Source organism: Rhipicephalus sanguineus, chromosome 1 (genome assembly GCF_013339695.2).
Source record: "Rhipicephalus sanguineus isolate Rsan-2018 chromosome 1, BIME_Rsan_1.4, whole genome shotgun sequence".
NCBI classification, from domain to species: Eukaryota; Metazoa; Arthropoda; class Arachnida; order Ixodida; family Ixodidae; genus Rhipicephalus; species Rhipicephalus sanguineus.
Window position 1 is genome coordinate 147568584 of NC_051176.1, and position 27903 is coordinate 147596486.

The 27903-nt window shown below is 48.4% G+C and overlaps 1 protein-coding gene across 6 annotated transcripts in view; it reads left to right on the top strand.

Annotated features, from left to right (window-relative positions):
• The window catches only part of LOC119399916 (nucleolin), a 69535-nt gene extending 61298 nt beyond the window's left edge, over nucleotides 1–8237 (top strand). The window contains exons 8-11 of one of the 6 annotated variants that reach the window (XM_049417058.1): nucleotides 1902–2020; nucleotides 7192–7515; nucleotides 7588–7617; nucleotides 7672–8237. In XM_049417058.1, coding sequence (XP_049273015.1) covers nucleotides 1902–2020; nucleotides 7192–7515; nucleotides 7588–7617; nucleotides 7672–7838 — 640 coding nt within the window. In that variant the 3' untranslated portion in view covers nucleotides 7839–8237. Of the gene's footprint in view, nucleotides 1–1901; nucleotides 2021–7191 lie in introns of all 6 variants that reach the window. The other 5 variants (XM_049417042.1, XM_049417052.1, XM_049417047.1 and 2 more) reach the window with 5 other exon arrangements.
• Nucleotides 8238–27903: the final 19666 nt, after the last annotated feature.

A 27903-nucleotide genomic window follows, 5' to 3' on the forward strand; every position in this document is an offset into this window, starting at 1 on the left:
TGTTTCAGCTCTCAAAGTGCACGGTGATCTTTTGCCGTGCAAAGTCAGCGCTGATCCAGCCGCACAGTTGATATGCTTCAAGGCATGCTCAATGACCTTGAACTTAAAACTGCTGTATAGGTAGCATGCTGGCCCGTCTTAGCTTACTGGTCCCCAAGGAAATACCCTCTAAAACACTGAAGAAGCACAATGGAAAATGCGGACACTATGTAAGCATAGACGCGGGCATTACAAGTTGTTGGGGGCTTTGTTTGCAGGCAGCTGTACTTGTATGGCGTTGTATTTGAGGAGGTTTCTTTTGCATTCGCCAAATGGCGTTATACCACAAAAAGCCGCGATTTTGAAGTCCCGACCTGTGTTGTTCGCGCTTGCATTGGCCAGTGGATGGCATGGTTTAGGATGGTCCCTAAGGCTGTTTTGTTAATTTTTGTATACATTTTTTCATCGTTGTTTGAGGTATGACAGTGTGCTTTTCCATTATTGAGATCGATTACACTGGAACTTTTGAAGTGGGGTGTAATAAAAAAAAAAGTATTTTCCAAGGACAAAAGTGCGGTGTGAGTTCATTACACGAGTAAACACCGTACATGTTTCTCTAGAAACACAGAAAATGTAAATATCTTAGTACTTCCAGTCTCGGTCAATGGTCATCTGCTTATATTATTTTTCCCCAAGTTCTTGTGAGGTGGCACACAGTGCTTTCGAAACAGCACATTTGTGCTGTTTCAGACCCTACAATCCTGAGTTGGTCACTTTTCTGATATTGAGCTCGCTATGCTTTGTGTCTTTTATGCACCTTGCAAGCAAGACACCTTGCCAGACATCGCTCTGTGTTTAACTAATTGAATTCATGAAAATGCACTGTCTGGATTTGGCTATTATCCACCAGTCAAGATGACGCAGGACAAAGCAGGCGCACACCAGGTACTCTTAGCTCAGCCATACTTTTGCACAACAATAGCACTTGTGCTGCATAGGTACCGCAACTGTGACAGGGTGTCACACTGTGCCAGTGGCACGCCTGTCGTCATACCAAAAGTGTGAACACATTCAATGAAAAAATGGGAAAATACTCTAGGTAATGTCGTGGTTATGTAACTTCCAGCATGCTCGTCAGGCCGAAAGGAAATAGCGTTGCAAACTCTGACTAAACTTGATGGATTCGAAAAATATTTGGCGGCAAGTTATTAGTGAGGCAGTAGTTAAGGCCATTTGATCATTCCTTTGCTGCAGGGGCCCTAAAAATGGGCTCTGCGACAACTTTACAAGTTATCATAGAAAGTCCTTACTGTTGGACTCTCTTGCCTCGTGAATCTCTTGCTATAAATTTTTTCTATTCGTCAAATACAATACATGGAGTTAACGCACAAGCTTGCCTTTTTCCCTTTTCAGAAGGGTTGCAGATCAGGCTAGTTGGTGCTGCAATAACAGTGCAGAAACTGAACAAAGGACAAGAAAGTGGCCACTTGCCAGTTTTATGCAATTTCTGTAGAAGTTGCATCAAATAAAAAAATTCTGCGTTCTGCAGAATTGCTTGGCATTGCCCAAAAAATGAATCCATCTTGGAGCTTGGAGGTCTCCTGTAGAGTTTTGGCAGTAGGCATGGGTGAGGCCAGGCCCGTAGCCGGGATTTTTTTTCGGGGGGGGGGGGGGGACACTTACCTTGACTATTTGAAAAAAACACCTGTTTTCATTATTTATTTTTGGTAAAACACCTACTTCACCAAAATTTCGGGGGGGGGGGGGGGGGGGCCTTCGGGCTGCGGGCTTGGTGAGGCACACACTATGGTTCACTTGCCTGTGATAACGCAGGGTTGCATCGGCCCCTTGGTTTCAAGTGATTGTTTTCATGCTTGCTCAAAAAACATTTGCACACTGTTCATATCTTTCTTGTGTCTTAGCTATGCCCAGGTGAAGTTCCCATCCAGTGAAGCACTGATCAAAGCGGTCAAGAATCCAAAGTGCCGGACAATTGATAACAGAAATCTGACGTTCGCCATTGCACTTGTTCCCAAGTGGAGTAAGTATTTGATCAACTTATTCATGTCAGGCCTTCATTATAAGGTAGCAAATTCGTTAAGCTGCAGAGCTGGATCTTTCTCTAATAGTGTTTCTAACGAAGTAAATGAAAAATAGCCTTGGTAACAGATACAATGGTTAGAATATATGCTTATAACGAATTTTCAGATATAGCGAAGGCATTTTCGTGTCAAATGCGACTTTGTTATAATGAGGTTTAAGTGTAATTGCTGACGTATGTTGCCGAAGTGGGCGTAGTCACGACAGCGGGCTACGCCTACCCCTCTTGGCTGCCGAGAAGGGTGGCAAGGCCTCGTGAGAAACCGAAACCAGCCGAATAGCCCTTTTTTTCGTGGGTGCTGCCATATTGCCTGGTGAGCGGCGCCATCTCTGGGCTGGCAACCTACTGGCATGTGCGAAGCTCCGCGTTTGTATGGAAGGTATGCGTGCGGCTGCAGTTGCAGTTGGTTTTTTTTTTCGCTCCGGCACGCTGAATTTCGTATCAAGAGATGCAGTCTACGTAGGAAATGAGTCTGTGAGACATCCTGAAAAGGTTTGATCAATTGAGGATCAATGATGGTAATATACGGCGGCACGAACATATCGCAAGTGGTCTACGTCATATTTTCGGCACTGTCTGTTGGAAAACCACGCAAATATTTCGATTCGTTCTAGCAGGGCAAACAAGTTCAGCCATTCTTAAGGTATGCAACGAATTTTTTTCTTGGACTGTAACCTTTAGTTTTTCATGCATGGTGTGTTTATGCTGTCGCACAGACTACCGCTCATACATGCAGTAGTGCACGAACACGCAGTCTCGATTTCATGGCGCGGCATCTGTTTGTTGCTCACAAACAGTTGTCTATCTTGTTTTTCAGCTTTTAAGTGACCGCTTAATACTCGCTCGTTTATTGCTCACTGGTGTGGATGAAGTTAGAGCTGCTTATAGGGAGGTGCTGGTACATAAAAACGATGCTAATGTTGACATGCCAGCACACTTCTTTTTCTTTTCAAGACGATAGTCTTTCTTGGGAAATTTTCGTCTCTCTGTCACCCGATTCAGCCACCCGGCCAAAGTTTAACCACTTTCTGAACGCCCAGCCATCTTGCACCAGTATCGCCGTTTATACTTGTGAACATTGTCGATCAAAAAGCAAATGTTACGCATACCTGAGGTGCAACATCAATACGTAAGTATTAGGTGGTGTGTTCTTTTACTAGAAACTACACAGATATGTAATTCTAAAGACCCTAGTGTTTCTTGCGCTGCGCTGAAAATGCTAGTGTTTTTTGGGCTGCGCTGCAAATGCGACGCTAGGATCCAGATGCTGAGATTCAACATAGAGGAGGAGGACTCATGTAGTACGGCCGGCCGGCAGAAGACTATCGTCTTTTGACGACATTTGCAGCGAAGCAAGCAGATACACGGGCAATTTTTTCTAACGTGCGACGGTTTTTGATGTGGCGCGTTCGTGTGAAGGGTGGGAAATGGTTCGGCTGGACAATATGATAGCAAAGGCGTCGCACTGTTCTGGGCAATGCGCGAGGATTTGACAACAAGCCGCAGCAGCAGAATATGCACAATTCCATACTGTGTTAAACCTGCATTTGTTTAGTCTTTATACGTGACTCTCTGGCAACACATCTTATTGTGATTGCTGCACCTCAGGCTCAACCAAATTGTTTTCACGCAAAAAAAAAGGTATTTTTTTTTCTTTTAAGAGTCGTGATATTTGATTGGATTTCGGTAGCGATGAGATGAAGATGGTTAAAGAGTTTCTTCTGCTGGCGAATAACGGAAGCGCATCCGGGCTCGAGCCTTTGATCGGCATCGGAGGCGATTTGCGTTTTTTTTTATATATACAGGGTGTCCCAGCTATCACGCAGCACGATTCAAAAAAAGAGGAACGGCGTTACGCGAAGCGATCCTGCTGCATATTGTTCCTAGTACACTGGAGTAGGCACTGCTATTTTTTTCATTAATGAGGTTCAATTAATTAGTCATAACTATATTTGTAACTCAACAAGTACACACCTAATTGTCAAAATGTCAATGAGGTGTATGTAGGCATGTTTAAAGGACATCTAACTGCGCAATTTTTAACAACGTACTAATTACATGCTCATTTTTTCCGGTTGATAAAGAAAGCCCGCGAAATATGAAAAATAACACGTGACTACGCTCCCACCCGCAAAGGAAACCAGCGCCCTCAAATAAGCTTACTGCAAACAACCGCTTCGCCTGTTGTCCGTTGCGAGAGACAGCGTTCCGCATTTTGGCAAGGGTACAGGTCGGGCGCCAATAACGACACGTGTGCAATTTCGCTGGGATTCATTCCGTTCGATAGTACGCCGCAATCATCCATATCTCACGGCCGACTGTTCTCATTGATAACACGGCAGGTGTTCTTATTACGGCCTGACTCTGTAAAACCAAGCGGTGCGTTTCTTAGGCAGGGGAGTTTCTGCATGTTTTCCTTGATACTGTCTACCTCATATGGAGCCTGTTTGAGGGCGCTGGTTCCCGACGCGCAGAAAACTCTAGTCACGTGTCACTTTTCATATTTCGCGGGCTTTCTTTATCAAGCGGAAAAAATGAGTGCGCAATTAGCACGTTGTTGAAAGTAGTGCAGTTAGATGCCATTTGAACATGCCTACATACTCCTCATTGGCATTTTGACAATTAAATGAGTACTTATCGAGTTACAAATATAATTACGACTAATTAATTAAACCTCATTAACGTAAAAAATAGCAGTGGATATTCCAGTGTACTAGGAACAATATGCAGTAGGTTTGCTTCGCGTAACGCCGTACCTCTTTTTTTAAATCGTGCTGCGTGATAGCTGGGACACCCTGTATATAACTTCGTATACCAGATGTACTGTTCTTGCGAAATTCTTGCTGTCGCTCGCAACGCTAAACAGCAAAATTCGCAGTTCAAGAAACATTAGACAAGCGTAACATGGTTTTTGTATCGCACTTAGTAGAGATTTAACTATGTTGTATATCATTGCGCGACTTGTCGGACACTGTTCTCGGCTACTTAAACATTTGTCTTCCTGAGGTAGTTCTACACACTGAGCGACAGAATTGTTCTCTCTCTGTCTCTTTTTACTATTTGGCTTTCATATCGCTCATCGTATGCGATACGCTCCGCTGTCTTACGGAAGTTGCAACATCACGACAAAGATCTCTCCACGTCTTGATGTGTTCATTGAATGTTTGGGTTTTACAAGGCTGGTACGGAGCAATAATTAAATGTATACCGGTTGCCCTGCTGTGAAGTGAGGGATTTCTTGTCCGTGCTAATACCGGTATACATCAATTGCAGCGATCACCGTGTTGAGCCGAGCTGCGAAGCTAATTATTAGACGAAACACATCATATTAAAATGTAATAATAAAACGAAGCGAAAACAACTCGGGTGGCTACTCAAGTGGTACTTAGATGTTTTGCACTTTACCGGACAGGGCCGTACTTGACCACTTATGTTTGTTCGCAAATCTGGCCATATCAGATTGACATTTGACTGCGTAGAACACGGGGAATTGCGTGTTCGCGGGGAATCGCGAACTTGTAACTTAACACAAATGATGTACCTTTTAGGGTTTGCAACTGCACACACTCCGTGCTTGGTGATGCACGTCGCATACTTATGCAGACAGCAGTTTCCTTTTTTCTCTAGTTGTTAGAACAACCAAAAATGGCACAGTGGTTTCAGATTGACCTTTCACTGGCTGACGTCGCAATAAGACAGAAATCTGCAGGTCGACCTAAAACACGAAAAAAATTGTTCGAAAACGCCACTCATACAAGCACCAGCCCGCAACACTCCGCGCCGTCGCGCACGAGCCAGAAAGGAGGAAAGCACTGGTTGCCAGCCCAGTCCTCCTCACCCGATGCAACGGTCTATACCCTGTAATTTCCTTATTACAGCACTTACTTGCAAAATTCTTGCGGCACCATGTTCACATCGTACAAGTGCGCGGTTATCGCTTCATCACACATTTTGGACCGTGGGGTTGTTTACTGGCCCTTTAATATCCGACCAGCTGGATAACTTGATCAATTTCATTGGTCCCTTCAGGGTTGAATTAATGAAAGCAGATTACATCGGTATATCCATGCAGATTTGTACTGTAGGTACCTGTTAACCTGTAGAGAAAAGAGATATGCATTGTCGTGGTGTACTAAGCCCTGCCACGGTGGTCTAGTGGTTATGGCGCTCAACTGCTGACCTGAAGGTCGTGGGTTCGAATCCCGGCCGCGGCGGCTGCATTTTCGATGGAGGCGAAAATGTTTGAGGTCCCTGTACATAGATTTAGGTGCACATTAAAGAACCCCAGGTGGTCAAAATTTCCGGAGCCCTCCACTACAGCATCTCTCATAATCATATCGTGGTTTTGGGACGTTAAACCCCAGATATTATTATTTTATTGTGGTATACCCGTTTAAGTATTGTAAACAAGGTATGTTGTGTATTGTTACATTTACTGGTATTCAATAGCATAGCTCGAGGAAAAATCAAAAGCTTTCCAAGGAAGCCGTGACGTTTCATTTTCAGTAAAACATTTTTATGGTCTGCTTGGCCTAATGCTTTCTTTTTTCCATATTTATGAGCATTATTGCTACTAGTTAATTATGTAGTCTTCCAGAGGTGACTTGCAGAGATCGTGAGTGTTGATGTTAAGTGAGGACGTGATCAGAAACTGCACAGCTGTTCCTGAGTTACGGGGGTACTTTTAGTCAAGGCAATGTTTTGATGTTTTGTTTCTTGAGCTTTGCTGGTGGGCAGTAATGCCTGGTGACTCAGTATGAGTTTGGATATTGGGGCACTATAACAGTTTCTACATTATGGAGCTCCTGCATATGTCGACATGACTGCACAGCGCAGTGGGATGCAGAATTCTAATTGTGTACAGAAATTTCCTTAGAAAGCTGATGATAAATGTGATGCTAAATTAGCATTCACTTCAGAGTCACAAGTGCAGAAACTGAAGTCGTTCACTGCTTGTAAGTAAGCATATCGGTTCCTGTGAGGAGAGAGCATTTCTGGGTCTGACATTGCCTGCAATCTTGGGGATCAACAATGCTCTTAATGCTTCTTAATTTCACATTGCATTGCATCCTTGCTTGAAAACTTCTGATTATTCGTGTTTTGATGTGCAGAACATAACAAGCCTGCCGTCGAGACAAGTCAGAATGCTGCCGTTAGCCCAAAGAACAGGAAGGCAGGCAGTCTGGAAACAGAAGCAGGCAAGAGTACTGCAAAAGGCCAGACCTCCAGCAAGCAGCCTGGTGGCCCCATTCAAAAGGGCTCTCCCCAAACTCCTGCCCAGAAGAAGCAGCGACGGAAGAAGTCTAAGTCGCCTGGTCAGCAAGGGGGACCCATGACACCTGGGCAGCAAGGGGGACCCAAGACACCTGGTCAAAAGGGGGGACCCAAAACACCAGGGGGATCCAAGACACCTGGGCATCAGGGAGGACCCAAGACACCAGGGGGACCCAAGACGCCTGGGCAGCAGGGAGGACCCAAGTCACCTGGGCAGCAGGGTGGACCCAAGTCACCTGGGCAGCAGGGTGGACCCAAGACACCTGGGCAGCAGGCAGGACCCAAGACACCGGGGCAGCAGGCAGGACCCAAGACACCGGGGCAGCAGGCAGGACCCAAGACACCTGGTCAAAAGGGGGGACCTAAGACACCTGGACAGAAAGGGCCGAAGACACCAGGACAGGCAAAAGGAGGTGCCAAGACACCCAAGGGAACACCTTTCCAGAAGACACCAGGAATGAAAGGAACTCCAGTCATAGCTTGAGAGGGTTGGGGACCAGTGTTTTTAACAACTGTGAATAGAGAAGGGGCTAAAGGGAGGGCGGGGCAGGGTGGGGACAGGGGGCACATTTTTGCAGTGTAGAGTTCAGCGTGGTTCACTCTCAAAGGAAGCTCCATATAATTATTGCAGTTCTCATTTTAGCTATATTTTGGTATGAATGAATTTTTCATCAGTGCATGTTTACCACTGCATCATACCTAGCACTTTTTTCTTTGAAAGTGAAGAAAAATGTGATGTGGCCTAAGTACTGACTAGGTGTTGCCTTTTTGAGTGGACCATACTGAACATTGCCATAATCACTCGGCGTTATTAATATGATTGATACAGCCTGCCATATTCACATCATGTTGCCGCTAAATAAAGTATGACCATTCTATGTTCTGTTCGACTTTGTCAGTATGTTAGGTCGTTACTATATAGCTAATGTTCCTGCTACTCATAGATGTAACTTCATAGGAGATACAACGTACAGATATTACGGAGTAATCTTTGTCAATTATGTGTGTTAATTGACTTGCTCGTTGAAGAACACCAGATGGTCAGAATTTAAACCTAAACTACGGCGTCCCTTATAATCGTATTGTGGGGTTGTGGGGCATAAAACTCCAACAATTATTGACTTACCTGCTCATTTGGGGCAGATGTCAAGAAAAAGATGTGACGTGATAAGGAAGTCTTTTATTACAAGAAGTACCTCTAATATATCATAGTCATTGCCCTGGACTGATTTTCAGGAACTGCAGCAGATCATTGATGTTCCATTAACAAACTTTTGTTGGAATTCATATCATGAAGCTGGTGACTTACTGATCCAGAAGCATTTTATGAATTGCTATATATGCTTAAAGGAGCACTGACACAAAAATTTTGCACCTTGTTTTTTTTTTTTTGTTGCAGTAGATAGCTTATGATCCACTTATCACGGCTGCAAACGTCGTTTGCGTGAGTGCGCGACGGTTATTTATTTAGAGACCCCAGTCGCAGTTTCGGTTTCAAAGAGCACCGAGCTAGGAAGCTACTTCCGGGGGACGGGTAACCACAGCTGGCCACGTGAACACGCAAAATTGTGACGTAGGCGGCGCGCGAACGTGGGTGCGGTGGGCGCCGAACCAGGTCAAGTGGCGCCAGCTATGGAGGATTAGAAACAACGCGTAATCTATGTCCTCCGAGCATTCGGAAGCGCCCATCTCGACTCGCTAAACTTACAGCATCGATTATTTGACTATGGCTCTCAAAAACGGCGCCGAATCGGGACGAATACATTGCTGTCGAAGCTTAAGGACATGAATCTAAAGCAAATGGAAGCATCAGTTCGGAACTTACGCGTTACAGAGCGCACGGCGGCCACTTGATAGATTCGAAGAGGCGGACAACCGCTTTTGATAGTGCTGCCATGTTTTTCGGAGGTATCGGAGGCGCGAATGCGTCGCCGGCGAAGCTTGCCGTGCAAGCTGGACAGCTCTCGTGCGTGCGGCGACGGCCGACGTTTCTGCGGCACCGCGCCGTTGCGGCAGGCTTGCCGCTAGCGTGAGCGGGCCATAACATCTCCAACGGGCACGACGAGCGAACAGCGGAAGAGAACACAACTAGCACACGCAAAGCCGCAGGCACGGAGGAAGAAATGGCAGGTTGCACGGCACAAGCGCAAAGGCACAACCAGCCAACACAAACTCGTGACGTAGGTTTGTTTACACATCCGCCGCGTTGATGTCGGCGTCGCGAAGCGCTCGCATCTCGCTCAGTCGCGCGGCATGCACTTTAAAATTGATTTTAAATATGTTCTAGGCTATATTGGCCCTTGATATTTCGTAGACGTTGTGTACGGCTCCACAAACATCTATTTCACTCATTTTCTCGCCTTCGAAATTTTGTGTCAGTGCTCCTTTAAAGGGACCCTGAAACGGTTTTTCGAAGTTTTGTCAGCGTTTAGGCAAGAGTAGGCAAGAGCATCCCCAAATCATTACCGTGTACCAAGGCCGCTACGGACAATTATATTTATACCCTCCTCCTCACCACTGCCTTGCACCCTCAACTCACAGACTCGCTGGCATCGCCGACGATCTCCGCGCTCTCATGAGCGCACTCGATGGCTTGAGCTTTGCGCAGTCATGGCCTCCGATATTGCGCGCATTCTCGGAGGCCCAGTGCACTGGCCCAGTGTGCCCGGCAGCACGCCGTCTGGCAACAAAGACAAAGCTCGCGGAGTAGTTGATATCTGCTCCGACAGGTGCCGCCACACTACCAGCTGATCTTATTTTATTCTCCTGTACGGCGACGACCTGCAAAAGCATGCGGACAAACAAAAAATTCGAAAACGATCACCAATAAACGTAAACTCTGGCAATGTGGTTGTGTCTTCAGGGGCGTTGAACGGATAGCGAGAGCGCGACGATCATTGCAGCGACGAGCTGAAGGGATTCCGCTCGCCAGATGCCTCAAACATTTTACAAGTCGCCAATTGCTAGATATGAATACACAGCACCAGGGGCGTAGCCAAGGGGGGGGGGGGTTCAAACCCCCCCCCCCCCGAAATTTTTCAATTTTGCTTGCGTATATATACACGCACACATACAAACGCACACACGAACATACATAAAGTATGGTTGAACCCCCCCCCCCCCCCCGAAAAAATTTCTGGCTACGCCCCTGCACAGCACGGCTAGGGCAATTCATTGTTTCGAAGAAAAGAAACCTCGAGATAAACACTGTCGCTCAGCTCGCGTCAACACGGAGCACGTTGTAACACAGGCAGACGACGCTCGCTGCCCATAGGAGGCTCAGTGACGTGGACTGGTCATATCCAGTCAGATCAGCCGCCTGCGTGACGACGCGCACTGGAAGTGGGTGGTTTGAAAACGCGTTTCGCTGAGCCGCTGTGATCGGTGGCGATTCGCAGCTTTAAAGCCTTGTAATAAATTACACAGTTTACACACACAGCTTAAATCGGTCTGTAAATGGTCCTTAGGACTTGCTCTACCGGCCCAATGTGTTAGTACAAAATCGTCAAAACCGTTTCAGCGTCCCTTTAATGTAACTACAGTATTCTCCAGGCTACAGTTATCAAATTATACAAGTTTATAAGTTGAAAATTCCAGGGGGTGATTCCACGAGAGATCGAACATGCCTGTCCGGTCGCAATTTTTGTTTTGCCTGGGTTTTTTATATGTTATGTGGGCACATTCAAAGTGCACAGAACCGAAGATTTTATTTCCAAGAAACGTTCCCAGCGCGCCAAAAAATATTTGAAGGTGGCGGCGCGGGCCTCCTGTTTTTGCTCACTGCAATGTTTTTGGATTTCAGAGCCGAATTTAGCGCGAACTATAAATGATGTGTCGAAATTTTTTTTTGCTGGTTTTAATACGCATGACTGTGAATTACATCCATGCTTTTTTATGCCGTCCTCAAAAAGAAGAAAATGTAAAACAATGGCAAACACGGCCGAAATCATAAAAGGGTCCTAAGTTTGAGGCGCCTTGGCGCCTTTGCTATTACAAACAGAAACTTGAAAACAATGTCAAATATAGAAAAGAGCCTTTCCAACATTTATACAGAAGATCATTTTCCTACAGGCTGCGCAAGAAAAAAATAGTTAAAGAAGCGACTTTTTTTTTCAAAAAAGTACATTTTCAAAAAATAAAATAAAAAGAACTCCGGTCTCAATTTTGACGACAATTTTTTATCGAAGAGCGCTTATGTTAGTGAACACACGGTTTTAATATCATATGTCCTCATTTGCTTTGTTTCCGAGATAGAACTGGCCAAAATGACCCTTGCTGTGTGTGCTCACTTCAGTGTGACTGATGGTTGTTATCAGCTTGAATTATGCGTAAATCTCAGTTTTATTTATTCTGCTGCAGCAAAACCTTGCTCTGGTGGCTTTTTGTCAAGAAAAATGTGTTTTAAGATTTTATTTGTGTCTAGCGTGTGCGAAAGTGGGCTGCTGCCGCCCTCTAAAGGGTGATTCCACGAGAGATCTAAACTGCCTGTCCGGTCGATATTTTTGTTTTGCCTGGGTTTTTCATATGGTATGTGGGCACATTCAAAGTGCACGGAACCGAAAATTTATTTCCAAGAAACGCGCCCAGCGTGCCAAAAAAATATTTGAAGGTCGAGGCGCGGACTTCCTGTTTTTGTTCACTGCAGGAAGGTGTGTTATTCGAGGGGGGCGAATTCGTTCAGGCCAACTATGCAGCCACGTAGAGCGGCGCTCTTTGACATCAATTTTTTCCCACACGGCAAACGAGATTCCCAGAGTAGCTCACCAGTAACGTTCGATTGATGGTGAGCTACTCTCTTCTGGCATCTGCATGCAGTGGCGTAGCGAGGGGTTGGCACACCGGGCCCGTGCCCCCCCCCCCCCCCCCCCCCCCCCCGAAAAAAGTCTGCTTACGCCCCTGTCTGCATGACGCGTTAAAAAAAGCGACGAAGTACTTCTGGGGACCGTGGTACTGCTAAATGTCCGGCCACGCTCTGCATTGAACGCGCCTGCACCCAAAGCGCTTGGAAGGGATATGGCGGCGAGAGGTCACGTGATGCGAGTAAGCAAATCGCGTCGGCGGCGGCGCACGGAAAACAGATGCGATACTCTGAAATTTTTCCAGTGACTCTATGCGTAGCGCGTGGAGCTTGCGACTTCCGGTCGAATCCGCCGCTTTTCGCGGAGTAGCGAGAGCTGCTGAGTGTATCTTGCGCCGGAGCTGCTCCAGATATGCCAGTGAAACATACAGGGAGCACTCTCAATCCGCCAATGGAACATATACTTGCTCCGAATGGAGCAGAAAAACTGCTACCGGAAGTGCTCCGAATCTGCCAATGGAATTCAGCGTTAGTAAAGTATTTTCGTGCAAAAAAAAAAAAGAAAAACGTGGTCACGTGACCGCCCTTTGAATGTTCCGGCGAAAAGAAGTTAGGTGGGAATACATTATGCGTATTCAACCTTGAGACTGGTTACAACCAACTATGTTTTAAAGCATTCTATTGTCATTGTTCTTTCACGTGACGTCACAAGTAAAACCATATATTAACTTTCCGGCATGAATAGGCTTAGCAAAGAAGCAAGAAAACATGCAAATTCAGACAATTTTTGTAAAAACGGCGGCAATGTTTCAGCCGCAAAAATTTTGTAGCTCTTTTACCAGTCGACATAATATCTGCTAAAAATATTTTCAACCTATGTAAACGTTTATTGAGGAAAATGCTTGCAAAGTTGACAAAAAATGACTTTTTTGGGGAGATTCACTCGTAGATTATGCGTCAAGGCTCTCGCGATAAAAATATATGGGAGAGCTCATCATATGCTCCAACGTATTCTGTTGTGATGTGGAAATTTCTATTCGTGTAAATTTTGTTTAAAGCGAAAAAAATAAATTTTTATATCCTCAACTATTGCATTGGCGGATCCAGGGGGGGGGGGGCGATCGCCCCCCCCCCCCCCAAAGCAGCCATCCCCTCCCCTCGGCACCATTTTTCAGCACGCGGAATTTTTTAGGCCACTGTGGCGAGAAATGCACCCATCACTTCTACTCGCACCACATTCTGCACCTTCAGACAGAACTGGAATGTGTTTGAATGATCGCTTGCTTGAGCATGTTAACAACGGGTACTGTAGAGTCCTTTATGCGAGGAGGCATCTTCAGGAAAGTCTTAGTAGTATACGTTGCTGGGCTAGTTGGTTCATAATCTTCAAGATTGGCTAGCGCGAAATCGACAAGGACTACGAAGGAACACAGATGTCCTGTCCAGTAGCGCCTGTCCTGTACATCTGTGTTCCTTCGTAGTCCTCGTCGATTTCGCGCTAGCCAATTTTGAAGTTCAGGAAAGTCGTTCATGGGATCAGCTCCGTCCCAAGACAAGACGAAGTATCTCCCTCCGGCAATGTTCCTTTTCGGAAAAGCGGCTTCCGCATCCACATTTCGAACGTGAAGGGTATTATCTCGCATCTGTGTGCAGAACTCAAGAATGCAGCCTTTCAATGAAAGCTCACCAGGTCTCGACTAATCCTCTCTGTGACGTTGTAAATATGCGTGGCCCCCAAAAGAAGTACTGCTGTGGCAGTGATGTCTTCCTTCGTACGCCCGCACGAAGTCGCTAGCGCGACGATGTTGAATTCCGGCAGTGTCATTTGCACTGTCGATAGTGTGGTGCATTGCAGTCTGCACAATGGGTGCCAACCAACAGAGTGGTTTTAAAAATGTGTTCTCCACCGCCAATTTAAGGAGGAGTGCTTCTTTTTTTTCTTTTTTCTTGCGGCGCTCATCTGTGCAACCGACGCTAATCGCGGAGGCTACAAACCACCTATTGGCCGCGAGATCGACCTATAGGTGGCAGCACCGTCGCCGCGTTAGTGTGGAGAGGCGGTCGGCGGCGCGTATACAAATGCACACAGCGGAGCTTCGTTGTGAGAGGTTTGAGCCTATTGTCGTCGAATAAAATGCGTTTATTGCAGCTCACTGGTAATATTGTTGCGAATATATTTATAACTTATTTACAGTGTAGGATGGTCCAGCAGTCAAGATGGCGGTTGTTACTTCCAGCACACCGACACGTCGTCTGCCTCTTCTTCGCACACCTCACCATAGTCATAGCTGCAACCCCGGTACATCGACCTCCGGCGGCGAAAGCGCCGACTCGGCGCCTGTTAGCAGGTGGTGGGCGAAAGGTACGGCTTCAGGCGAGCCACGTGGACGACGTTTGAAGACCTAGAGGGCGCCGTAGGGTCCAGAGGGGCGATGTCATATGTAACCTCAGTCACCTGGCGTAGCACACGGTAGGGGCCGGAGTATTTGGGCAGAAGTTTTTCGGCCAGGCCAACATGCCGAGACGGAGACCACAGGAGAACGAGGTCACCCGGATTGAAGCGAACGTTCCTGTGGCAACTGTCGTATCTATGTTTCTGGCTGAGTTGCGAGTCCGAAAGGCGTCGATGGGCGATCTGACGGGCCTTTTCGGCTGTGCCGATAGCGTGGCGAGCATATTCGGTGGAGATGTGGTCAGGGATGGGTACGAGCGTGTCGAACGGCAAGGTCGGTTCTCTTCCATACAAAAGGTAAAAGGGAGAATATCCAGCAGTGTCGTGGCGCGAGCTGTTGTATGCGAAAGTGGCAAAGGGTAGAGCAATGTCCCAGTCGCGATGATCAGTCGAGACATACATGGCGAGCATGTCAGTGATCGTGCGATTCAAACGTTCTGTGAGTCCGTTCGTTTGGGGATGATAGGCCGTTGTAAGCTTGTGCTTGGTTGCACAAGAGCGAAGTAGGTCCTCGATTACCTTGGATAAAAAGTAGCGGCCTCGGTCTGTGATGAGTTGACGAGGAGCGCCGTGATGTAAGATGACGTCTTGTATCAAAAAGTCGGCGACGTCTGTAGCGCAGCTGCTCGGGAGAGGTCTCGTAATGGCAAAACGGGTAGAATAATCCGTAGCGACGGCGACCCATCTGTTACCGTTGTGAGAAAGTGGGAAAGGGTCCAGAAGGTCGAGGCCGACACGAAAAAAAGGCTCAGCAGGTATGTCTATGGGTTGAAGGAGCCCGGCGGGGTGTACAGCTGGCCTTTTCCGGCGTTGGCACGACTCGCAAGAAGCAACATAACGATGTACGGAACGGTAGAGGCCGGGCCAGAAAAAGCGTCGGCGGACACGGTCGTACGTTCTGGCAACACCAAGGTGGCCGGCCGTTGGTACATCATGTAGTTGCTGAAGTACGGTCGAGCGGAGATGAGTGGGTACTACAACTAGTAGTTCCTGTCCCACTGGGCGCATGTTCCGGCGGTATAAGATATATATATATATATATATATATATATATATATATATATATATATATATATATATATATATATATATATATATATATGATGACGAACATGCGAAGCGAACTGTCCGTCGAGTCAGTATTCAGGCGGGTGATTAGATCTCGTAGGGACGCGTCACGCTGTTGCTCGTCACCGATGTTGCCGAAAGCAGAGAGCGAGGAGATACAGATGGACGTGTCATCCGTTACGTGGTCTGGATCGTCAACGGGGTACCAAGAAAGGCAGTCGGCGTCTTGATGTAGACGGCCGGACTTGTAGACCACTGTGTACGTGAATTCCTGGAGGCGCAGAGCCCAACGAGCTAGGCGCCCTGTTGGATCTTTGAGTGCTGAAAGCCAGCATAGAGCGTGGTGGTCTGTGGTAACGGTGAAAGGTCGACCATATAAATAGGGGCGGAATTTACCAACTGCCCATACAAGCGCCAGGCACTCGCGCTCAGTAATAGAGTAATTGCGTTCGGCAGGGGAGAGGAGCCGGCTGGCATACGCAAGAACTCTATCATGACCGGATTGACGCTGGGCTAACACAGCGCCAATGCCGTAACCACTAGCGTCTGTGCGGACCTCGGTTTGAGCAGACGGGTCGAAGTGGGCGAGGATCGGCGGTGTGGTGAGCAGCGTAATGAGGCGGGAAAAAGCACTGGCTTGGTCAGGACCCCACCAAAATGGCACATCTTTCTTGAGAAGATCAGTGAGGGGGCGGGCAATATCTGCGAAATTTCTGACGAATCGTCGGAAATATGAGCATAGGCCCACAAAACTTCGAACGTCTTTGGCACAAGTTGGTACGGGAAAATCGAGGACAGCGCGAACTTTGTCGGGATCGGGTCGGATGCCAGATGAGTCAACGAGATGCCCGAGAATAGCAACTTGGCGATGGCCAAAGTGGCATTTCGATGAATTAAGTTGTAGCCCAGCCGCACGAAACACTGAAAGAATGGACGAAAGTCGGTCGAGGTGAGACTCAAAGGTGGGGGCAAATACAATGACGTCGTCCAGGTAACACAGGCAGATAGACCATTTAAAGCTGCGCAAAAGCGTGTCCATCATCCGCTCGAACGTGGCCGGCGTATTGCACAAGCCGAACGGCATGACTCTGAATTGGTAGAGACCGTCAGGCGTTACAAAGGCAGTCTTCTCACGGTCGAGGTCGTCTACGGCGATTTGCCAGTAACCAGAGCGTAGGTCTATCGAAGAAAAATAGGTAGCACCATGAAGGCAGTCCAGGGCATCATCGATACGAGGAAGCGGGTAGACATCCTTTTTGGTGATCTTGTTTAAATGCCGATAATCCACGCAGAAACGCCAGGTGTTGTCTTTCTTTTTAACTAAGACTACAGGGGAAGCCCACGGACTCGAAGAAGGCTCAATAATGCCTTTTGTGAGCATCTTGTCAACCTCCTGTTGAATAACTTGGCGCTCTGATGGTGAAACTCGGTAAGGACGCCTGTGAATTGGAGCTGCATCACCGGTATCTATGCGGTGCTTGACTTGCGAGGTTTGACCTAAGGGCCTACCGTCGAAGTCAAATATGTCAGAGTAGATCATAAGGAGATCACTGAGGTCTTTAACTTGAGAGGGCAAAAGTTCTGAGGCAATCATCTTGGTGATGTTGTTGTGCAGTGTAGAAGAGGTGACTGCGTCGACTCTATGCGGGTTCGGAGAGACGACAACGGGCAGTTCAGGTGACACCGATGAGATCTGGCACTCGTGCGACGGTGACAGAGTAGCAAGAGCAATGCCTTGTGGTAGGACTTGAGGGCTGAAGCCGAAGTTCAGAAGAGGAAGGCACGTCTTGTTCGCTGTAACAGTTACAACTGTGTACGGAGAGGAGACGCTGCGGGCCAGTAGAACACTGGGAGAAGGAGAAACCACGTAATCACCATCCGGTACATTGGGATAGGGTTCAACAGCGACGCAAGTTAGGGCTTGTGGTGGCAGACGAATAGCCTCAGCACACGAAAGTTTGGTCTGAACCTCCTCCGACACGTCGGCGGACGCAGGCAAGTCAAGTTGTACAACACCGGCCGAGCAGTCAATGACAGCAGAGTGGTCAGACAAGAAATCGAGTCCGAGGATGACATCATGTGGACAATGAGCGAGAACATGAAACAGAACGGACGTCTGGCGGTCGGAGAACCTCACACGTGCCGTGCACATTCCGAGTACAGCCGGAGTTCCTCCACTAGCGACATGTACAAATAGGGACTCGGGCGGCGTAAGGACCTTATTTAATCGTGCACGGAGATCAGAGCTCATAATAGAAATATGTGCGCCGGTATCAATGAGGGCAGTAACAGGTAGGCCATCCACTTCCACAGCAAGCAGGTTCTGGTCCGTAGTGAGGGTCAGCAGAGGGTTTTCAGGTCGGGGGTCGAATGCAGCGTTACCTCCGGGAGCTGCATTGCTCAGTTTTCCGAGTATGGGCGTCCAGTAGAGCGGGGCGACGAATGGCGACGGGGCTGAGGTGACCGGGAGCGACGATCGCTTGGGGACGGCGAACGGCTGGAGCGTCGGACCGATGTCGCAGGAGCCTCAGCGTATGGTCCACCGTCACGAGCGGGAAACTGCAGGGGCCGGTGGTTGTCGTCACGTCGATAGCCAGAAAACGAGCGAGATGGAAAGGTGCGAGAACGACAGTAGCGAGAAATATGTCCTACACCGTGGCAACGAAAGCAGATCGGCTTGTCGTCCTGCGTTCTCCACTGGGCAGGGTCACGATAGCGGCGAAACATTTCCGGTGCACGAGGAGGCGTTATGGAACTGACACGAGGTTCCGTCAACGAACACACCGGCTGCAGTCCGACATTTGCAAGCTCTTCCCTCACAACCTGCTGGATCAACGAGATCGTTGGTCGAGGATCATCAGATGGCCGCGTCAGGAAAGATGGTGGCGACGCCGCCTCGATTTCTCGGCGCACGATGCGAACTACACTCTCGTTGGTAGGCGGTTGACCGCATGGCGGCTGAAGGTCCTCGCAAGATGATGTAGCGGCCGTGTTCGGAAGTCGCACGAAATGCTGGGCAATGCGGCGACTCTTCAGTTCTTCGAACCGGCGGCACTCTTTGATGATGTCGTCCACGGTGGAGCAGTCTTTAGACACTAGTAAATTGAAAGCATCATCCGCAATTCCCTTGAGCAAGTGGCTTACTTTGTCACCCTCTGACATGTTGGTGTCGACACGTCGGCAAAGGGCCAGGACGTCAAGGATGTAGGAGACATACGATTCGGTCGAAGATTGTGCCCGACAGGAGAGTTCTTTAGAAGCGGCCCGCTGGCGTCCGACGGCTCTACCAAATAGGTCACGAAGCTTCTGTTTACAGGCATCCCAACTGGTTATGTCAGCTTCATGAGCCTGAAACCACGTACCTGCTGTTCCGCAACGTTGCTGTTTCAACGTTGGCAAGCATCATTGTAGGGTCCCACCGGTAGACCGCTGCAAACCGCTCATACTTCGCGATCCAGTCATCGACGTCAACGTGGTCGGTGCCGCAGAAGTTACCGGGATCGCGGGGTTGAGTCAATACGACCGGCTGTACCGGCTGTACCGGAGGCGCGGTCGAAGCGGCAGCAGCAGAGTTGCTTTCTGTTGACATATTGCGGCTGTCCAGGATACGTCCGCTGCGGAGTTCCGTCTTGCGTAGTACCCAGCACCACCACCAAAATGTTGCGAATATATTTATAACTTATTTACAGTGTAGGATGGTCCAGCAGTCAAGATGGCGGTTGTTACTTCCAGCACACCGACACGTCGTCTGCCTCTTCTTCGCACACCTCACCATAGTCATAGCTGCAACCCCGCTACAATATATACGCTCTTCTTTATTGAATCGATGCACGAAGATAATCCTATGTTACTAATACTAGTGAGAGACGCGCAATCTGCCGATGAAAGGGATGCACGCCTTGGATGGCAGTCTGCGCTTACGCACTATATGACGTTTTTAGATGCGAAGCAGCTTTTGTGCTGGGCTTTGTCCGTAGTTCCATTGGCGACCGTCCTCTTTCTAAAACCTACCATAGCCATCTGTAACATATTGAGCGCGCGCTCGCGCCAAGGAGAAGTCTTCTTCATCTTGTTCTTCGACCGCCTTGATGATGATACGTGCAGAGCGCGCGCTCGTGCCAAGGAGAAGTCTTCTTCGTCTTGTTCTTCGACCGTCTTGATGATGATACGTGCAGAGCACTTTAGGGGCCCGTGCTGCCGTATGCTGTCCTAGCTTGGTGTAACGCAGACAAAACCACGGGTGCTGGCACGCGCTAGCGCGTTCGGGCCTGCGTAAGGGGCTGGGTAAGACGCTGTGGCCTCTCCCCCTTACACTCTCTCAGCAATCACGTCATGGCGTCGGGGAACGAGATTCTGCAGACGCGCGATGAACCCGCGTGGCGTGCTCCAACAAAAGTTGCAATGAGTTCAATAGCACTGTTCACGCGAATATGCATACGCAGGTAAGAGCTTTCATCGATTGATTACGTGCACGACAGTGATGCAACAAAGGTCCGGTTATTTTATGGAATAAGTGTCTTTTTTTTTTCAGACTAGTAATGTCCGCTGCCTTCCATCATTTATAACAACCCCACACAAACGCTCGAGATAATGTAAAAAAAAGGATGAGGTTTTGCGTGAAATTATACGACATAAATGTAAGGCACGCCATCGGAATTTGGAACATCTGGGTTCTTCAAAGCGTACCCAAATCTAAGCACACGGGTGGTTCTACATAAATTTCGCCCCAAGTTAAAATTGCGCGCGGAAACTCCGTTTTATCACTGCCGTGTCATTCCACTATTTTTTTTTTAGGGGACAGTTTGAGTACCGAAGTGTCAGGCTTCACTTGATAGAAATATTTCGCTGTAGTGGGACCACGACCGTACAATAAAATGACATGTTAAGCACAACTAAAGCTCATCATGAACTACAGTGCCGCAGTGACACACCTAACAAAACGTGAAAGTGCATGAGCCTCGTTTTTGTTTACCACCGAGTCGCTAAAACGCTGCATTCACACACTATTTAATGCTCCTCATGTTCGGGACTATGCCAAGCGTACTTTAGGATGTGCTTGAACCAGAAAGCCGCACCAACACTGAAATGATTCTGGCGAACGAAGGGTACGACACCAATACACAGCCTTCTCGAAAGTCGCACATGCAAACACGACGTGACTAGCAGACGACGCAGGGAGCAATCCACACTATGCGCACTTCAGCCAGTAGCCGCCAGGCGGCGACTCCGCCCGATCTCGCGGCCAATAGTCCGATACAACTTGACTTAGACAGGAGAGGCCCCGCCCAGGCGACCGAAGCGCGGCAACCGATCGCCTCCGCGACTAAAGAAATAGTCCCGCTCATGCACACGCCGATCTTCTCCGAAGGCGGAGCCACCCGGCCGTCCCGCTCATGACGTCAGTCCCGAGTGCGCGCCCACTGGTGCAGGCTTGTGTTCATCGGCCTTTGAGGAGGAAATGCCGCTACTTTCCAAAAGGTCTCTTCGATTTGGCTGCACCGGCGGCACCAGTTCAACGGGTGCAGCACCGTCCTCCTCGTTTTGCTCAACGTTTATAGTTCTATAAACGTTGGTTTTGCTGGTGCCGCGCGCGCCCGCTGCACCGGTTCCCCCGTTTTGTCAAGGTGCAAGCGTAGTGCTGCACGAGTTCTCTGCCGGCCTGCACTCGCTGAAGAGGAGGTGCAAAGAAGTGCAGCATGGCGTGCGCCCCTTCCTCCTCCCAAGCTTAGAGCAGACGACGCTGCGTGTTGTTGTTCAGGGCGTGCAAAAGCAAGTTAAACTGCGGACTCTGACGGGTAATTTTAGCCACGTCTTTTCGGCAGCTATTAAGGCGGACCTTTTACATGTCTCGTGAGCAGAAAAATTCACCGTACATGACGGCAATATGAATGATCGATACAAAAAAAAAAAAGTAATAAAGATGTGGCGCGATTCGCGATGCTGCTCTCTCAGTTCGCATTTGCGAAATCGTGAAGCTGAGGCGATAGGAAGTCTTCTAGAAATACTTTTGAGTTTAAAAATGTATTCATCAGGTGAGCGTGCGTATACATGTCACATGTATACGCACGCTCACCTGATGAGGCAATTCTTGTAAACCATTAAGACACATGATGTGTCTTAATGGTTTACAAGAATTGCCTCATTCATTCCCTATAGCCTAGCGTGAAGTGGCGACGCCAGTAAAACCCTTTGAACACAAATTTGCGAGCATACACTTTCCAAGATAACTGAACATTCGCGTCAAGTCGTCTTAGCGTCGGTCAAAGGACCTCAGATACTTTCGTTTTTTATTGTTGTATGGCCTCGCAAGCACTTTCATAGAAGGCCGAAACCAGTGCAGTTTTCCGCTGAACCAGTGAAACGCCTCTAGATAGCCTGAACAGTCTCTTGAAATTACACTCATGAAACCTGCCGACGACGTTCTCGTACCCGGGAACAGGAGTTCCATGTTCACGTACCAACATGCAGGCGACAAAACACATACACCGTCAAACTACGGTCCCTAGTCAAACTCCTCCTCAGAGTCGCTGTGAGGGTCGCCATTGTCCGAATCGTCCTCGCTGCAGAGTCGAGCAGTTCCATACGGCAGCTACGAAGAGTGCCGCCGCGGCAGTGTTTTGGTAAACAACACCAGCGATACACGCCGCGTCGGCTGTTCGACCAATACGGCCTGCTCTTGCATCTTCGTTTTGGTGGTAGCCGCCGCGTGGTAGTGTCGCCAGTGTCGCGGCTGCACCGGCTGCACCTGCACTTGCTGAACCGGCGCTGCGCGCTACAGCACCGCTTCGCACCGCCACGGCACTTTCCAGAACTAGTGCAGGCAGTGCAAGCCAAATCGAAGAGACCTAAAGTTGTATTCGACTATAGAGAACTTAGTTCTGTGCCGTGTGACATCAGCGCAAACTCTCTCCAAAGCATAGAGTTTCATATAGATCCACTGGAGGGAACTCTGGCGCTAGTGTCTATGGGAGCTGCAACGCATGGCGCTTCAGCCAGCATGGGCATGATGGGCAGTACACAGATTCGTCTAGACTTCGTTCTTTCGGTCACGGTGTTAGAAGTACAGGTGGGACGACGCAGCACCGGCGCCATGCGCTCGCTGCGTCGAACTTCGGTTCCTCCGTGACGTCACGCCGCGAGATGGCAGGAGCAGTCAAGAGGCTCACAGCGGCGCGCGCCGGCCTCTCTTCCGACAACGCCACGGTGACGAAGCAGTTGTCGCCACATTGCTTCCTCGTTTTATTCTTTTTGTGCGATGGCAGGTCATGCTATTCGAGTGAGAAAGCCGTGAAATGGGCCGAAAGTGTTTTGTGCCGCGGTGCAGCTCTGTGTACAAGACCTGCACTGAAAAGTCGATTTTTCTGCACCCCGAGATGCGGAACGCCTGAATGTTTGGCGCCATGCGATTCCGCGCAAGGACCGCGTGCTGCAGTCGACTGATTACGTGTGCGAGAAGCACTTCGAGCCGAGGTACATAACGAAGACGTGGGAAGCAGTGTACAAAGGGCACGTTCTTGTGAGCACATCACGAAAGGCGGCTCTGGCTAATGACGCCGTGCCGACGAAGTATTGAGTTCGTTTTGAGTTCATCGTCTTGAGTTCGTCCACGCCGTGAGTTGGCCCGTTTTTTTTAACACCTACGTGCGTGTGCAGTATTTCTCTCTCCGTGCGAAAGCTACGCTTGTTAACAATGAGAATATCTGGGGTTTTACGTGCTGAAACCACGTTATGATTATGAGGCACGCTGTAGCAGAGCTCCACAAATTTCGGCGATGTGGTGTTATTTAACATGCACTAACATCGTAGAGTACACGGGTCTCTAGCATGCCGCCTCCATCAAAATGCGACCGCCGCGGCTGGGATCGAACCAGGGAACTTCGGTCAGCAGCCGAGCACCGTAACCGGTGTACCATCGCCGTTGACTGGCTACGCTCGTAAAAACTCCGCACACCGCGATCGACGTGTTCCTTGAAAGACGAAGTAGTAACGCTGTCTTCGGGTGACTATGCGAGGCATAAACAGTGAAATATATTCCTCAGTTGGCAACAGAGAAGAATCGGAAACATATATCCACCATTCATAATGTCTCCCCTTCTCGCAGTGCCAAACCAGGATGCTTTTTCATATCCTTCGTCGGTGCCTCAAACTTAGCTGCTGGCATTCGCTAAAATTCAGTATTTTATGCGCGACCAGCTAAAAAGTCGTATTCTGACACATTTTTTATCCGCGATCAACGACCGCAAATTACTTCGAATGTTCGCGACAGCAAAGACAGTATTTTCTGTTGTAATACTACGGCTAATGCGGTACTATCTTAACTATACTTCTACAAATAGAACTAATTTTTGTCATATTTCAGCGTGACGTCACTGTCATATCTTTAATTGTCCGAATGAGGAAAGCATATGCTGAATTTGCACCGCCAACCTTCGCGGTGGCAAATTCAATATATTCAAGAGGTAGCGGCTGTATCGTCCAAATTTCGATTTATTCGAAGCTATTATTTATTTATTTATTTTTGCCCTCGTTATAGCGCGAACGCACAGTTTTTTATTCATTTCGAGGGGCGGTCGCGGCTCCGAAGCGACCACGCCTGATACCGCTCTTGAGCCACCAGTAGTGTAGCGCCATCTAGGGCCCTGTGAACCAGACGCCACAAACCGCGGACAAAAGTTCGCCGCTTCCGGAGGCGCCGTCGGTCCACCTATAATACTTCTAACACCGTGCTTTCGGTTCCGTTTGGCTATAGTGCCTAGAATATACTTACTAGTGTGCCGACCGCCGAGCGTTTCCAATGGGAGACGCTGGCACCGACGGTGATGCCTTCCGCCGGACGCCACCAGACGGCGACACTCTCAGGGACCATGCTAACCGAGCGGCACATCAAGCCAAGCGCGCGCGTTGCACGCGCGTCGCTCAATTGCGCTTCGGATGCCCGTTCGTAAGCGCAGTCGGTTGTGATCACGGAGTCATGAGGGAGTTAAGAAATATTGCGTTGCGGTAAACTTGTGGGGCGTTCACGCGGGGCGTTGTCGCTTTCGAGCCAGTAGCTTTATGGTGTCTCCGCATGTCATTGCTAGGTTTCTTTTCTGTGCGCACGCTTCGCACTTGTTTCTGTTCACAGAACCGCGATGTGGAAGCAGAAAACGAGGCATAAACGCAGCACCTGTTTTGTCCCATATTGTACGAGTGGCTACCGCTCAAAAACGAGCGGGTCTGATTATTCAGCGCTCCTGTGAGCACAGAAATTTAATTAAGTTTAGTAGAGTGGGAGAATATTATAAAGAGCACAAATCGAAGGCTAACACCGGCGGCTGTCGTTTGTGAGGAACACTTCAATAATTGCTACACTGAGCGTCGTTAGGTGATTACATAGATAATTAGTAAGCAGGGGCGTAGCCAAGGGGGGGGGGGGGGTTGGGGGGGTTCAAACCTCCCCCGAAATTTTTCAATTTTGCTTGCGTATATAGGCACGCACACATACAAACGCACGCACGAACATACATAAAGTATGGTTGAACCCCCCCCCCCCCGAAAAAAATTTCTGGCTACGCCCCTGTTAGTAAGATATGTGCCGTACAGCTGATTAAATAGATAATTAGCAAAATATGTGTCCTTAGGTAAATAGATCATTAGTAAATTTATGGTAATTAGCTATAAATTGCTGTGAATTTAGCATTTGTGGTCATGTGTCGCATATAATAGTATTTTTTGAAGAAACAGCCAGTATCGCGCAGCATATTAATGATACCTGTGCGTACGATCGTTAGTGCTGCGAAACCACATTCCTTCGATTACGCTTTGCACCCCAACCAACGTTCCGAAGCGCAGAACTGCATTGGGACAGCCCGTCGGCGTCTCTCACAGGCGCGCGCGTCGGCTGGAGACGCCGCTCGGCATAGCATGGTCCCTACGGCTATCGCCGTCCGGTGGCCGCCGGTGGAAGGCATCATTCTCCGTGCCACCGCGACGCCCGCGGTCGGCACACTAGTAAGTAAATTCTAGGCACTATAGTTTGGCTCCGCGTCGCCTGCATCCGCTTTGTCGCAAAACGAAGTTCACCAAAAGTCAGCTGTTCCACTTCACCACTTTAACTTTTTTAGCCTCACCAACTCAAATCTGGTCACGAAGTTCACAACGATCCATTCTTTTATCCGAAAGAAAACCAAAACACAGCAGTAAACAAAGCCACAAGTGCGTTCGAAGCCCGCAAGTACGAAGACTAGGCAAATTTGTGTACTACCCATCATTCCTACTATGGTGGCTAGAGGGGGAAGTGTGACGGGCGAGAGCGGAGGGCTGTACGAATTCCCAATGAAAGATGGCGGTCACACCAGGTGGCGCTACCTGCGCCGTAGGTGCTTGCGGCGGTATTTGCCTGCTTTGCGTATGGCCGCTAAACGTTAGTTTCACTTGTTTCTAATAATCGCTTATACCCCGCGCCCGTGCTGTTGAAGGCGCTACGTGTTTGTTTCGCTAAGAAGCATGTGTTGCAAGTTCTTAGCGGTGTTAAGCAAGAGGAAAAAAAAAGAAAACCAAGAATGCTTTTAAACCAGACGGAACTGGCGTGCCTCCAGGCTTTCATATTTAAATGTTTCTTAATATCGGTTTGCTTCGACATGTTTAATCTGCTACAGTGTGCAAAAACTTGTCTAGTTGGCTGATTTTCATGGTAAAAGCAGCGCAAAAAGACGACAACACGAGAAGAACGACACAGGACAGGCGCTGAACTGTTCAGCGCTGGTTCTGTGTCATTCTTATTATCATATTCCTTTTGCGCTGCTTTTACCATATTTATAGTCTGCTTCAGTTGAACTAAACCACTTGCTCGGCTGCATAGCTCAGCTGACTTTAAAGTGTTCTTTCCTCTTGGTCAAGTGTAAACTGTTTACAATGGTTCATAGCGAGTATATTGGCAGCAGTGCAGCGCGTTTTTTTTTTTTTTCTCTCTTAGTCCGCACCTACTTCCCCCCCTCCATTTCCCCTGTATTGTAGGGGGTTCTCTTGAGCGCGAAATGTTCAAAGCATTTACATTTTCCGGCTACTTTTCCTTGAGAAAATTGAAGTGCTCTTGAGCGCGAAATGTTCAAAGCATTTACAATTTCCGGCTCCTTTTCCTTGAGAAAATTGAAGTGGAGATCGGAATGCTGCAGCTGGAGGCTCTTTGATAGTGAGCATTTTATTTTATTATTTTAGCGATAGTTCTATCTATGCAAGGACCAATGATTTCTGTTAACTTACGGCTTTAGATGCATACTAAATACATGCAAGGACATGTTTATTTATCACACATTTGTCATCCCATAATTATGTCAGACATTTGTTATCACATACTCCCCTATCACGTTAAGAGGTCAAATTACTTGACCCTCCTCAACTTCAAGTTTTTGGCGCTTTGGTGCGTCCAGAAACACCGTAGGCACAGCGTCTTCTGACAAACGCGGTGTATCTCAACAACCTCACCGTTTATAATGTACATGAAACAGCGCGCTTAGACAGGACAGAAAGTTACAAGAAGCACACAGTCTGTCTGCTTCTTGTAACTTTCTGTCCTGTCTAAGCGCGCTGTTTCATGTTCAAGATGTACCAACTGGCCCGCGAACAATCATTGTTACAGTTTATAATGTGTTGGTATGTCCTTCCGATGAAACTCACGTCGAAGTGCCGCTCGCAAACAACGCTGTCCCTTGTCAGCTCTTTGTCAGTCCGCTTATTATTTTGAGCTCACTGCTCTCGCCTCGAGAGATCCTTCGGGGATTTAAAGACCGAAAGCTTCTCCGAGCATGATCTATACCCGCCTTTACAGCCAGGGACGAAGCATGTACTTGCGCGATTTGACAGCATGGTTCGCAGAACACGTGGGTACAGTGGCGGGTAAACAAACGACGACAGCGAAGGCAAGGCATCCGAACAAGGTGACGGCACAGCACAGAGAACGAACGAGTCCAGACGAGCCAAAGCAAGCGCGGCGAGCGCGAGCACCTACTACTACACCAGCGCCCCTTGCGGCGGCCAGAACTTTCATTGCGTTCCGCGCATCTCTCTCCCACGGCGGGGATACAGCGCCCGTCACACTTCCCCCTCTAGCCACCATATTCCTACGGTGGCTGAACAATCGCAGCGCCAGAGCCCCCTCTAGTTAACTTTAGGAAACTCTATGCTCCAAAGGGTCCTTTAGAGCTAGAAAACAGGTTTACTGCAAAGTATTTTTTTGCTCATGTGTCAGTCAGG